General features: G+C 40.8%; 1 protein-coding gene across 1 annotated transcript in view; it reads left to right on the top strand.

Moving 5' to 3' along the window:
* The window catches only part of mpp7a (MAGUK p55 scaffold protein 7a), a 386,727-nt gene that overhangs the window by 151,974 nt on the left and 219,468 nt on the right, over nucleotides 1-15,285 (top strand). The window contains exon 6 of the mRNA XM_020930757.2: nucleotides 3,355-3,435. Within this exon, the coding sequence (XP_020786416.1) occupies nucleotides 3,355-3,435 (81 nt within the window). The remainder of the gene's footprint in view (nucleotides 1-3,354; nucleotides 3,436-15,285) is intronic.

Below are 15,285 nucleotides of genomic sequence, written 5' to 3'. Positions count from 1 at the left end.
GATGTGTATCCTCAAATGTACTACAGTAATATACAGTGCAATACAGTAATATACAGTACAATACAGTAAAACAGAGGGAACTACATAGAACATGATCCTCCCATTTCAGTGCAGACAACATGACAAAATAACAGTTATTAAGCACTTTAAATCTTAACTCTTTCTATTCTGACTCTAATGATTCAAGATTTTGCATTTCTACAACTCTTATATAAATACTCATATAAATATACCATGACTTTCTAAGTACAAGTACTTTGTTTTCTAAATACTTTGGTTTAAAAGACTTGAAATTACTTAAAGCTCAAAGCAGACTTAACGACTTGGACTTGTTTGGGACTTATGGGCCAGTGACTCGAGACTCGACTTGATCTTGCCTGTCTTTGACTTGGGACTTGACTTGGACTTGAGGTCACAGACTTCTCTTCTCTCAAACAGAAAACACTCTGTTCTATCATGTGATTTCATGTGGTAATACAGGAAGTGCTCCACTGTGTTTTTGAACTCCATACACCTTCAATAGAATCATTTGGAGCTGCCGATCTCTACTGAACTAAAGACAGAGCTGTTGACTTGAAAACTTCTGCTTCATGACATCACAAGGAGATGTAGACAGACTAATAATAAAGAATTACTCAAACATGTGTGGATGAAACGAAACACAACTGCACATATGTTTTTGAGCAGTTAACATCATTATAACATGGCCTAAAACTCACAAGAATCCATTTTGTGTGACTTTTAAACTCTGCGCAAGCCTCAAAGAATGCTACGACATCACATGACCACATTCTCTTGCTTATTTCCAAAACTAGAATGTCATTTTTGGTGTAAGTTAGACATGACCTTTGAAAAGAAATCCAAAAATCTGATTGATTTCTGTCACTTCTTTGGCAGAACTTGTTTTTGTTGGGTTTTTTTTCTTTAATTTAAGAAGTGCTCCTGAGTGTGACGCAGAGGAGGATCACAGGTGCATGCTAGACTCATAAATAGTGCAGAGGGAGATCTGAAGAGGCGTCCAATAATCTGTGCTGAAAGGCGAGAAATCATCTGAAACAAGATTTTGACTCTGTTCAGTTTCAGCTCGTCTTTACGGCTTTGAAGCTTCCTTTCTCCTCAACAGGTTTATCATATCGGTGTAGACAACTAGAATAGTTCCACTTACACTTTTTACTGAATCTTAAACCATCAAAATTAAATCCAAACACATTGGGTCAGGAAAAGGTACAAAGGTTGTCAAGGGTCACAATAACAGAGCAAGTAGATACACCAAACTTCTGCTAAAATGTTTACATAAAATAGCGTCAATATAAGAGCTGGACGATATGATATGGAAAAAAAATAAATAAATCCAAATTTTGATCAGTCTTAATTTTTGATAAAATTTTATTTAGTCTTTACAAAAACTAAATTTAAATGCTTCCTACTTTTGATTTCATTTACATAAACAATACAGACGTCTATTCTGTGTAATTTAAACCAAAATTACTGGCTTTAAATCTTGTCCAATCTTTCAATCTCTTGATTAGGGCCTGCCCATATCGGTTGGCCGATATGGGCACTTGGAGACATATCGTCCACATGGGCATATTATACCACGTTATAAATAAATCAATAAATTAATCATTGCATTTATATAGTGCCTTTCAAGAACCCCAAAGCACTTTACAGTTCATTATTCATTCACTCAACACTCAGTGGTGGTAAACTACTATTGTAGTCACAGCTGCAGTGGGGCAGACTGACAGAAGCAAGGCTGCCAATCTGCGCCATCGGCCCCTCCGACCACCACCATCACTCACACTCACACCACTTTCATACTAGGCAATGTGGGTGAAGCGTCTTGCCTAAGGACACAATGACAGTTTTTGCGACTGGCGCCCCCCCTGTGGCACCTGGAATTCCCAGTGTCTCCCATCCAAGTACTAACCAGGCCCTGCTCTGCTTACATAAAATTTAGACTCTATATGTTATGTCCATTTAATCCAATTCACAGACAGATAAATCTCCTAATATGTGGCGCCGCATCAATATTGATCTAATTGGACTGTGTTTGTGACGTCGTACTGCCCCTGAACGCACTCCCAGAGTCATGTTACTCACGTGTGCTTGTTTACACCCATAGTTGCTGTCAATATGCTGGATTATAATATATTTATGGATGATTGTTTTGAATCAGGATGATGTGAGAGGAGCCAGTGTGAGTTACAAATATGTCAGTTTTTGAAGCTATTTTTGGTTCTTTCTCATTGTTTAGCTCTTACCTGCTCTAAACTCCCACACATAAACAGTATGTTTTCTCTAACAGGTTAGGGTTAATGTAAAGTGACTATAGTGTCTATACACGTTACTGGACCTGTATTGATATGTAAATGAGCTGTGAATAGAAGTGTGAATGGTCTGCATTGACGCATAATTACCATGGCATGCACACATTTACCACTACAGGTTAATAGCGGTAGTTTCCTTACTTTCTTTACTGGCTAGAATGTGATGCAAAAATGCCATTAGGCCAAGCTACTGTTTTTAAACATGATGTAAAGAAGCAGAATAACAATAAATGTCGCCTAAACAAACCCAATTTATAATCCAGTGGAGCCAAAGCCAAAGTTTTATAATCAACTAAAGGTTTATAGTGAATTTTTACTTCAGTAAATCTATCAGCTTTTACACTGGCACTTCCATCTCCCATTGTATCGGTATCATATCGTCCGCAAAAAAAACAAAAACATATCAGTCGGGCGCTACTCTTGATCTTTTGTTGCATTGCTCAGCCCTAAGTCAATAACAGTCAACATTCGACAGTTGGCGTCTTTGTTTTGGTTTGTCTGGCTGCTGCCCAAACCACAATAACACCCTGTTATTGATTTTTGCAAGTGTCTGTGTAACCCTGCAGTCGTCCAGGTGGGTTCCATTGCAAAAGAAAATTGAATCAGGGACTTATTATCATCCTGTCAGTGAATCGTGGCGAAACTTATTCACTCCTAAAGACTTTGGTCCAGTTGACAGAATAACATTTCTTTTGCAATTTTTGAGAGTTTGAACTTGAGTTTTGTGAGGTAATTCTCGTGTGTGTGTCATTACGTCCTTGTTTTGGACAGATTCAGTCCTTATCTGCACTGTGTTCTCTAGATGGAAGTTAACCTGAAAATGGAAACGTCCATCTCGAAAACACCTGAGACTAAACTTGGCAGCAGTCTTTTAGCTTTACCTCCAACTACCTCTCCAACTTGTTTTCTAAATCCTTTGTGACAAGAACATCACAGGGTTTAGGAGGAGTTTTCTCGCTCACTTCCATAACATTTTAATCCAGAATGATTCATCTTCATGACCACTTTGTCTCTTGTGTTGCAGCTGTCTGAGGAGCTCCAGGGGAAGACGTCCAACGCAGAGATCAAAGAGCTGCTGGCGCTGCTGTCCAAGCCCCATGTGAAGGTGAGAGCTTCCAGCCCTTTAGTGTACAATAGAGCTGAACCGTTGGGGAAAAATATCAAATTGCAGTTTTGATTAGTTTTGCGATTTATGTTTTAATAATAAGATCCTGTTTAAAGTTCAGATTTTCAGCGTCCAGAAGTATTGATATAACGGCTGAAATATGAATGGACAAAGTAATAAAAGAATCACGTTTCAGAACATGTTTGTACAGATCTAAACTACAGCGTTAGAAGTTTTATGCAAAGGATGTTTTGTTCTTTGAAGAGCAATTTATGGTACGTCAAAAATGTTACCCTTCCCAATTGGCTTATTGTGTCTGTTCAAGTTACGATACTAAAATGTCAAAGTCAATTTTGAGTCTAAGAAATAAACTATACTCAATACTGGTTCCAATACGGAGATGATAATAAAAAACACTTTTTATTTGCACAATACAATGTGTTTTCAGCACGAAATGGTTCTGTGTTATAAAGTGGCCTTATGTGTGTAATCCTCAGTGGTCCAGGTAGGTTCCATGGTGTTCAAGTGTGTATACCATATTTTCCGGGCTATTAGGGGCTCATTAAATGGTTTATTTTCGAACTTTTTTTCACAAATAAACTGCACCGGACTTTAAAGGAAACCCAACAGTGTGATGGGTGAGTGGTTTTGTTTGTTTGTTCGTTCACGGTGACTCTGGGCTTTGTTCAGTTGTGGCGTGTAGGGAGGGTGTGTCTGGGACCAACGGATTGTCGGTGTGTTCGCAGTGACTCAGTTGTTCAGTCGTGTCTAGAAGTGGCACATTGCACTTGCCTTTTCAGTTCGTTCCTTCGTTCCGTTCCTCGTCGGCGTGGAGTGATGAGTGTGTCTGTGGGTGTGTTTCGCTGTGCGGTCGCTGTCTGCTCCGTGTGTGTTTGTGTGTTCTGTGGGTGGTGCAGCTTTGTAGTTTACTGAAGTCGTGCTGGGACACCCGCGTGGATTCGTGTATAGGGGCTCTGGATTGTGGGCGTGCAGTCGATTTTTGATGCAGTTAGAGGCTTAAGAGTGCGTCTAATAGCCTGGAAAATACGGTACTAGTCTATGTGCTCTTATACTTCTCCTGATACAGCTCAACATCATTCTAAAACTATTCAGGAAAGGTTCATTAATTTGCAGCTCTAGTATAGAACCAGAAGAACCAGCTGAGAAGGACCTGCTTATCACTGACCTGAACATTCTCGTCCAGAGGCGGCTCTTGGCTGTGCTCTGGGGCCTTGTTAGCCAGAGGCAGACAGCTACAGGACTAATGTCCACAGGAGGATAGGGAGCATAAATCTGGCTGTGAGCGCAGTGCAGGTGTCTGAGGCAGACGTGACCAGGGGATTGGACCACAGCTGGATGGATCTTCTGTTAAACTGCCGTCGACATGCTTGTTTGGGCCGTGCCAGGAACAACAACTCAGTTTAGGCTCGACGCAGCACATGCACCGAACCTAAAGGGGTCAAACAGAAGCCACGATATACAAATACTCACATAAATTAGAACATCTTTTCTATTTTTATCTAAAATTTACAAGAGGAATTGGCTGCTCCTTTTTATTTAGGTCATTAGAGAAAGAAGATCAAGAAAAACAATAGTTCATGCTAGTTACAAAGTTTAAAGAACATTCAGATGAAGATATTTTCACTGTCCAGAACGTCACCTCAAAGAATTTTTGTCATATTGTGAGGAGATTTATTGTTCAGCAGTCCTCGTGATTACATAATCTGTAATTGATTAAGTTTAGTGCAATAGATTAAAAACTTGTCTTGCATTTAAAGGTGTTCTATAACTTTTCTGGAATTATTTGTCCAAGATATTCCAAGAAGAGATGTTTAGATGAACCTTTTTAATATTCATGGACAGACAGGTTAACCTTCAGTATACTGCTGTCCTGGTCCAACACAAGTACGAGCAGAATATGTGTCATGTTTGAGCTCATTCTCCATCGCTGTTTGTCCGAGTAAAAGGAGAAAAAAGTGTCTATCCCTCAGAAAGTGTTCAGAAAAGGTCACTGGGCTCACGGCTCTCAACAGATGTGCTGTAAGTGCTCAACATTTGATGTGAACTGGGATCTGAAAGTGAAAGTATCGAAGTGAAGCATGCAGGATCAGCTGAGAAAACAAAACACAGAAGAAATATTCATAAAATTACTATTACTGAATTATAACTTCCCTCCACAGACGTGACCTGTAACTTGACCGGGCCCCACCTACTCACCTCCATGTAGATAGATGAGCTCATGTTCATGGACAAAGTGGGTGAGCGTTCCCAGAAAAGTTCCACAGTGCACCTTTAAAATCCACTCTTGATTAGATAACATATTTTATCATTACTGTTACTGAGGCATTGCGTCTGGACTGAATTAGGTGTTTTTGAATTTATTGCAGTCGAATAATAACAAACACGCGTCGAAATGTTTATAACGTGTGAAAACATCACTTTGACCCCAATCACTATGAGTACAGCTCCACTTGAGGGTCCTAACCTACACTCTGGACCAGCGCTCAGAGGGATTTCACCAGAGAGAGTGTCACCTCCTAATGAGTCTTGGTTTCCATCATTTAGTAGAATTCTGCATGTTCAGACTGACACACACACAAATATAACCCCGGAGAAGTGAGAAAATGAGGTCACTGGAGTTCAGCGCTTGGTCGCACATTACACACAGAGGCTGGACTATAAGCCATATGAGACCCATTTTATTTTTTTCAAACTTTGCTTCTGCTCAAGGCCAAAGTCAAACTCCACTCACTCTCATAAGTTTGGCCCTATGTTAGAATACATTATAGTCATTGCAGGTTTTTAAATACAGTAATGCACTAAAAGGTTGTATGGAGGATTTTTTTTTAGTTTCAAACTGTCAGTGAAAGATTATAATACCATTACAGAGACGCAGCAGCTTTGTAATTATGATGACCAAAAAAAAAAGAACGAAAATCTATCAACTATGGACGTAGTGAGGCCAGATAAACATCAGCCAATAGAAAACGAGGCTCCCTCATTTTCTATTGGCTGTTGGGTTGTCAATCAAACTCCCTAGTGTAACTGAGGATTACATGGTTTATGCAGCGGTTCTTAGCGGCTTTTTCGAACTGTCGCTTCCTCGCATTTCGCACAAAGTTTGTCGCGACAGCAGACGAGAATCCACGACCGGTTCACCGCAAAAGAAAGTCCGTTTTTGAGGTCGCTGAAAAAAGAAGAGAAGAGGAAAAGGAGCAAAGCCAAACTGAGGTGATTCTTGGAGATTCCTTCCAGCGATGGCGCGACCGAAGCAGACGAAGGCTCTAAAAACTGACGCGTCGGTCGCTGAATTACTTCTAGACAGGTTACTTCAACAGTAATTCTGAATGCGCACAAGGACTGTCGCTGTATTTCTCTTCCTTAAAAAAATCCTCTATACAACCTTTAAACTTGAAGTCACTGATGTGTTTGAGTACAGACAGGTATAATGGAAGATCAGTGGTGGACAATTGTTTTTTCCCCTTGGCCACATGAGAAACAGAAAATATTGTGGAGGCCCGGGCTAAAATGCTTGTCAGTTCTGCATAATATTAATGTGTTTCTTTATAAAAAGCTGTAAATAACATTGTTCTGATGAGCTGAATCTGTGTATCATTCGTTTTTCAAAATAAAATAAGAAATAAAAAAATGAAACTATTTTCTTCATTATTTGTCATAATTTTTTAAGTTTCCCATTTTGTGTTTAAATGAATAATGGAAAAAATGGATAAAGGCCTGTTTACGTAACTTAAACTGTGATACTGGACTGAAACTGGACTGAACAAAGACTAAACGAGGACTAAATGAGGACTAAATGAGGACTGAACCAGGACTGAACCAGGACTGAACCAGGAGTGTCGGAACAGGCCGGAGGTGCTGGAGGTCAGGTGATCAGGACTGACTGGGACTGAGACCGGGACTGAGACCGGGATTGAGACCGGTTTAGTCCTGATTTACTCCTAGTAGACCTGGTTTAGTCTCGGTTCAGTTCTGGTTCAGTTCTTGTTTAGACTTGGTTTAGTCCTGGTTTAGACCTGGTTTAATCCTGTTATAGTCCTGTTTTAGTCCTGGTTCAGTCCCTATGTGATGCAACAGTTCAGTATCACAGTTTAAGTCACGTAAACGGGAAACAGCCGTTACCAGTTTTTTCCTTTATTCATTTAAAGACAAAATCGAAAACTGAACGTTTTATTATGTTTGGTTTTATTTTGGAAAATGAATGAACAAATGACCTGGGGGACTGACCTGCTCAGACTGGTAAGAGTTTATGTTATGACTAAGCAATGAACCAAAAAATGTCATTTAAAAACAGCTCTAAAATAAAAGTAATGCAGCTTTAGTCCGTGCATGAGGTAAAATGATAAAATATGTTTATTTTATAATTCTAAATGATCTTAAACGGGCCGGTCAGAGTCAACCAAACGGCCGTATGTGGCCTGGGAGCTGGACAATTCTCAGATCTGTACAAGATGAATGAATTACTGCTACTACTTATATTGAAAACAAACAAGATGGACATATTCTTTCAATGTATTCAGTTTTCATAAAAGACAACAGCAGGTATGAATACTAGATTAGATCATGTTGGAAGTAACTGAGTTTTAGGACGAGACTTAAAACCCTCCGCTGTGGGGGCTGTGGGGGTTGTTGGAACGTGGGGAGGTGGGGCAGAGAGTTCCAGAGCTTAGGTCCGACCACAGAGAAGGCCCTGGCCCCCCGGTTTTAAGCCTCGTCTCAGTCACCACAAACTGGCTCTGGGAGCTTTTATTTTATTTCATGTGCTGCTGTTTGCACTTGACAAATCAAAACATCTACCGCACATGGCCCCCACATACTAAAATGAAAATGACTTAAACATGTATTTCCACGCGTTCTGCCCAAATGGATTACAATGTTTTGCTTGAAAGGACAATATTTCTCTAGGCAATAATCTTGTGATAAAATACCTTTAGTGTTTTACGGATGGTTGAGCCATCCTCAAACTGCAATGTCCAATAGTCAACACAATAAATGATTTCACTTGTTACATAAAATAAACATCTGAATCCAGGAGAGATGCTTTATATACTGTATATGGGCTGGCATTGAAGGCAAATTTGTCTATTTTGATATACTGCACTTTCATTTTCATTCTGATGAGCATTAAAGGTCCTAAATTACTGTTTTTTCGGACTGTAAGTCGCATCAGCCCAAAACTGCGTAATGAAGAGGAAAAAAACAGTTGCACCGGGACTATAAGTCGCACTCTCTGAGGAAAATTTATTAGATAAAATCAGAGACCAGGAACCGACATTTCATGCTGAAAGTCAAGTTCTAGTAATAACAATAGAAGAGAGAACAACAGACTGTTATCGTCACATATGAACAGTTCTTCAGATAAATATAACATAAACAACAGAACAGAACAAGTTTACCAAACTCTCCATCTCACTCCAAATCACTAAATCCATTCAATTGTTCATCCTCGGTGTCACTTCTGAGCTACTCCATGACCTCTGGAGGTAAACAGAGCGCTGCTTGCTCTTCTGTGTCGCTGTCGTCAGACTCAGCATCAGTTCCAGTTAGAATTATTTGGGCCTTTCTGAATCCTGACAGGATGGTTTCAGTGTCACTGAAGTCCAGGCTTTGTCCATCCATCCAGTGACTTCAGGAAAGTTTCATGGTGCACCCAGACTTATGTAGCATGTTTTGGGTTGATGGGGGAAACCGGAGCACCCGGCAGGAACTCATCCAGACACGGGGAGAAGCATACAAACTCCACACAGAAAAGCCCGGACGACCCAAGGATCGAACCTGGAACCTTCTTGCTGTAAGGCGTGCTAGCCACTCAGCCACCATGCCACATCTGCTGCTTGATTACCATTTTCGGCTGCATATTTCACGACTTGTAGCAGAACAGAGACATGCGCAGTAGAGTGAAGTGACAGTGGTACAGAAGGAACAGGAGCAGCAGATACTCACAAGACTAGATCCTCTCGCGACTGTCAGTGTGAACATTTTAATATATGTCACACCGGAGTATAAGTCACAGCAAACACCCAAACCATGTGCAATTTATACTCTGAAAAATATGGTGCACAAAATTGTCATTTGTGAGTTTTAAGCTTTAATATCATCAAAAACAGACCTGGAGCTGTGTTTTGTTTCATTCACACATAATGTAACCCTTTATTACAAGTCTTTCTACATCTTCAAAGCTCAAAATGCTGTGTTCTGAAAGAAGTTTGTGTTAAACATGTATGAATGAAACAAAGCAAGTGATGAGGAAACTACATTATAACATGGATGGCAGAATATGGTGCAATATGGGCCTTTTACAAACAGGGTGGTGGAGCACACGGGTGAACTGTGGACACTATTCTTCAGACAACAGTCGATCGCTCACAGTCGGAGCTGCTACATTCATGTGAAGTGTAAGACGATATTTCTGAAGCTTGTGATTTGTGGCGGACGGGAAGTACATGTAAAAGTGAAATAGAAACCTAAATGTTTTCACAAAGCAAAACTGGATAAGGTCATTTTTCAACCGTGAATAATCCATAAAACAAGACTCTTTAGCGTTCTGCCTAAGAAATCATAGCAGTGTGTCATTTATGTTTATACGAAACTACTTCTAAAAACATCATTCCTCCGCGCTATCCAAACCAGATCTATTGTGGCTCGTGTTCAATGGGGTGGATACAAATCTTATAGTTGCAGTACATACAGCCATCCATTCATCCTTTGTTCCTAAACAAACCACTGTTGAGAAATGCCTGAGCTATTGGTCCTAAATTACATTTTCATGTAACGAAAACAAGCCCACAAGAACAGTGCTTTTCATTCAGCGCAAGAGCTCAGTGGCTATATGAGGACGCCTGCTTCATACAGTGGGCCTAGAGCTGTTGTCCCGGTACTAACATCTCGATACTAAGGAAGACACGCTAAATGTAATACCAGTTCTGATACCATAATGATAATAAAAGCACTTACAGCAAAATGTGATCTTTTATATTACCATGGGGCCTGATATAATTTTCATTTTTTCATACCGATTGTAGAAAATCCAGAGGAACTGACCAGTGACCTCTATTTTGGGCCGATTTGTAGAGTCGATTTAGGTCATTTTTCCCAAATTATTGAATAAAATTTAGTACGAACTCATCTACCACCATTATTTTACTAGAAACTGGATGAGGGAGTGGTGTCACATTTTTAAAGTTCCCTCTTGGGATGTGTTCAATCAAAGCTTTATGCAGATATTTTTCACGCATATTTAGGCTGCAGGTTGGGGCAAACAAATTATCGGCAATAAGGTAAAAAGGGCAAATATCGGCCCACTCTATATTGGTTTATCTTTAATTGATACATCCTCAAATGAGAATTTATAGTTTCGATACAAGCTGGTATTATCAATTAGTATCTGATTTTTGACAACCCTATGGTCTAGATTTGTTGTGGACTATGTTGTTAATATACAGCTATAGAATCCTGCATGATAGTAGGTTGGCCTAATGGCAATTTTGCATGACATTCTAACCACTAACCTAAGTAAGTAAACTACCACTATCAGCCTTTAGCGGTAAATGTGTGCGCGCCACGGTAATTAATGATATGCATAAATGCTGATCATTCACACCTTTATTCACACTGTAGTGAAGAGAAGAGAAAACAGGCTGTTTTTTGTGTGGTACCTTACAGCATCTAAGTACCAATGAGCACCAGTGAGAAAGACCCAAAACTGACACATTGCTGCTTACACAGGCTCCACTTAGATCACAAGTCACCACCAATAAGTGTCCTTTTAATCTTGTCTCAAACCGATCATCCATAAAAAGACTATGATTCAGCATGTTGACAGCAGATGTGTGTGTCCTCTGTCTTCTTTTGTCTGCATTCACACTTTGATAAAAACAAGTAGTAGTTTCTGGTCTAAACTGCGCTGAAGTAAATTTTTATGTACAGTCAGTATCTTAGATCAAACACCTGAGCCATTAAAGCAGCAGTGTTGTGCACTATGGCTGTGCACGAGTGTAAACAAGCACACATGAGTGACGTGACTCTGGGGATGCAGCGTCACAGACACAGACAAATTACTCTGCAGATAAATATTGATGTGGCGCAACATATTAGAACATTTATCTGTCTGTAAATTGGATTAAATGGACATGATACAGAGAGTCTAAGCTTCAAAAGGAGGTGTAACATGCCCGTGTGATCGACCCATATCGGCAACATTTAGGCCGATAGCCGATATGTCTCAAAGTGTCCATATTGGTCAACTGAAATATCGGTCGGGAACTTGGAACTATTTTGTCCACTAGAAAGCAAGCCAAGATGTGACATGTAATTCAATCGCCCAAAAGTCTGCTTTAAAATAACACAACTTAAAACTTTTGAAGTACTTCAGAACAAGATCTGGAGATGGGCCCTTGGGTGCTGCACTGCTTTCACCCATTCCTCTCAATTTTCTGCCTTGAGTGGCTTGAACTGAAGGATGGGTCAAATGTAGGGGACGAAACTCCCTCCAAGGACAATGGAGTTTTCAGATCCAAACAGTTCGTTTCATTGGCACGAGGGTGTTTCACAGTGTGGTCTCCTGTGCCTGTTCTTCACGGCTGACTGGAGTGGTCAGGCTTTAGTGTAAATGCGTAAAACACAAGCAGATGGCCGCTGGGGCTGTTGAATGGCACCTCTGTTCCGTAGTAACTGTATCACTCTTAATTAGCCCTGAGGAGCTCCATTCCCGCGCTATACCGATACAAACGAGCCCCTTTTACACTAACCTTGTTTTTTAAGTCTGCACAATTTACACATGAAAAAACAACTTTAGCCACATTAGCCTCCTCCTGCGCGATACTAATATAGACAGTGATCAAAGTGCCTATTAACCCGGCCGTCTGTTTCCTGGAGGTTTGCTTGGACGTGCTTTCTCTGACGGCCGCGCGGAGGTTCAAGGCTCTGGAGGTGTGTGGCCCATCGGCGCAGTGTCACAGCGGGGACCCAGCGCTCGGAGCCCCACACGCACACCCTAACCCCCCCCCCACAGACTCCCAGACCCTGAAACCCAGTCCGCTGTTTAATGAGCGAGCAGTGCCAGGAATGCAGTGCCGGCGTTTATTTAGCCAAGCCCACTGATCTGTTTTTCTAGGATCCTTATTATGGCTAATGAACACAAACACGCCAGCCCAGGATGAATGGATACCTGCAAAACAAGACTGCTCCTGCCTCTGACCCACTCCTCACGGTGAGAGGGTATTTTTACTGTTTCAAACCCACCAGCTTCTGTAGTGAATCATGCAGATGGTTGAGAATAATTTGGCATAGCAAGACATTTAGCGCCTGACGGGTTTCTTAGTGCAGTGAATAGAGTTACGGTTACCCACTTTCACTTGGTTGGGTTTATTCTAGTTCTCTTCAGGTTGGTGAATGATGATCACTACGCCTACATCTTGACCTTTCAGTTGATTTAGTAGAATTTTGAATCTTTACGAGATTTGGGGTCTCATTTTTAAAAGCATATGTACCGACAAAATACTAACTTTGTCTGTCACCGTAGCTAAATGGCTTGCACTCATGCTTCTGGTGCATGAGTGCTGGTCCTGGTGTTCTGTTGAAATAGGCTGCCCCATCGAAATGAGCTCCCAGCAGCCTAAAGTGACAGTGACGTTTATTGATTCACCCTACCCTGTGTACAGTGTGAATTTCTAGTGATGGACAAATGAGACGGAGCTCAGGAGCACGTCTCGTTCTTTCTGAAACAAATTGCTCCGAAGCACTGCCTCGGAGCTCGTCTCGCAGCAGCCGCTCACATGATCGAAGTGTCAGTCCCTCCCCCTACTGCTTTGCTCTGCGTATCAATCGCTTCAGTGTGTTGAAGTGTTTCATTGGCTCAGCGAATGTTCCGTTCTGCGATTGGTTCAGAGTGCTTCAGAGTGTTCCATGCACTTCCATGGTTTGACAAGCGCCAAACAGCTACAGTATAAAAGATGCACCAATATTTCTTCAAAATTTTAGGTAGTGAGGAGTATTGTGTGACATTAGTGGTGATTTTAGTGACTTTTGGCGACTTTTGGCATTTGTTTCATTTTCGATGGCATCCATGGTTTGGGATCACTTGGATCTAATTCCACCAAACAAGGTCACCTGTTTTCTTATTTACAACATGTCATTTATGTTGCTGTTTACATATTATTTTAAATCATCATTATTATTGTTGTTGTAGATACGGTGTATGCTCTGCACACAAGTATTGTCTTACACTAACAACACTTCATCGACGCTGAGACACCTGCGTGCCAATGGTTAAATTTGTCCACTAGAGGTCAGTGTTTCTCCAAGGCCTCAGACACGTCGAACCATTTGAGACAATATTGCGACTGAGGTGTCAATGCTTCACAAGGCACCATTCGCCCATCACTATGAGTTTCCTATTATAATATACTGATATTTTATTTATACAATAGGGATAGTCCAGAATTTTGGATATAGGACCTCATTTCCTAGTGAGCCAGAGTGTTGGAGACGTGTGGAGACACTTTTTGAAATATTCCATTCCAGTTCTTGTATTTGCAGAGGTCACTGGTAGGGATGGGCATGATTAATCGATTAATCGATAATTGATCATTAAGAATTTCATCGATTACGTTAATTTTAATCGACAAACCGAATGTAGGTTGCTGTGTGTAGTGTGACCAAACAGGTGTGTACATGTGTCTCTGCATCAGAAGGAGCGAGACACAAACAGTCAGTCAGCCTGCAGCGTACCGAAGAACAAATGTGTATTTAACGATGACTTGTACAAGAAATTCCACGCTTTCCGTTGTGTTCGGGACAAGTGTGAGTCCATGTGCACAGTGTATAAAGCAGCATATGTTTCTGTGTCCAGTGGGAAAAAGCTTTACCAGGTGAGAGTCGCGCAATGTGGATGACGAGTCCCCACCCCCCTCCCCCCGTACGGTGTCCTGGTTTTGACAAACACAAATCTGGTCACACTAACCTGTATTCACCTGAGTCATGTCTTTTAATCCGACAGAAATTGAACCGAATCAGTGACACAAGAGCTGTAGTTTTATCTTCACTTAGTTTATGCAAATTAGCGATGCGGTTTTAAGTTTTGTTTCTGTGAGAGTTGCGCAAAACTACATTAAACACATTATAATGTCAAACGGACTGATGTGGCTCTAGAGTCATTACGATTTATATGTCGTAAAGTTGAATTTATTTATGCAGATAGTAATAATAATGATGATCATTTTAATATAAAAACGTTAATGATTAATCGATAATTGATCGTTAATTCTTCCGACAATCGATTAAGAAAATTTCATTGAATGCCCATCCCTAGTCACTGGTGTTAGGCTAGTGCATGTCAATGGCCATAGTTCTCCTGCCACTAAAAACAGTCTTGCCCACTCCACAAAACACCCGAAACAAATCTATTCTTACACCAGACTGTCCATGTGAATGTCTGTGTTGATAGAATCATTTTAAAAGTAAAACCAACCTTGCATTTGAAGGATTTCTGTGTGAGCAGCAGCAGTGAGTTGTATTTCCTGATAGAAGCTCAGCAGTGGTGGACTGATATCATCTAACACCCATCTTACCAGCAAAATAAAATTCCGCTGCTGCTGAGAAAATAGTCCCTCAACATGAGACAATTCATGCGATGCAAGGTTATTATTTCAAACATTATTCTATCAACACAGACATTCACATGGACAGTCTGGTGTAAGAATAGATTTGTTTCGGGTGTTTTGTGGAGTAAGACTGTTTTTAGTGGCAGGAGAACTATGGCCATTGACATGCACTAGTCTAACACCAGCGACCTCTGCAAATACAAGGACTGGAGGGAAGATTTCAAAAAGTGTG

Source organism: Boleophthalmus pectinirostris, unplaced genomic scaffold (assembly GCF_026225935.1).
Source record: "Boleophthalmus pectinirostris isolate CB_2022bp ecotype Guang Dong unplaced genomic scaffold, ASM2622593v1 HiC_scaffold_15, whole genome shotgun sequence".
NCBI lineage: Eukaryota > Metazoa > Chordata > Actinopteri > Gobiiformes > Gobiidae > Boleophthalmus > Boleophthalmus pectinirostris.
The sequence above is the reverse complement of the archived record's forward strand: the minus strand, read 5'-3'. Positions and strand labels throughout refer to the sequence as shown.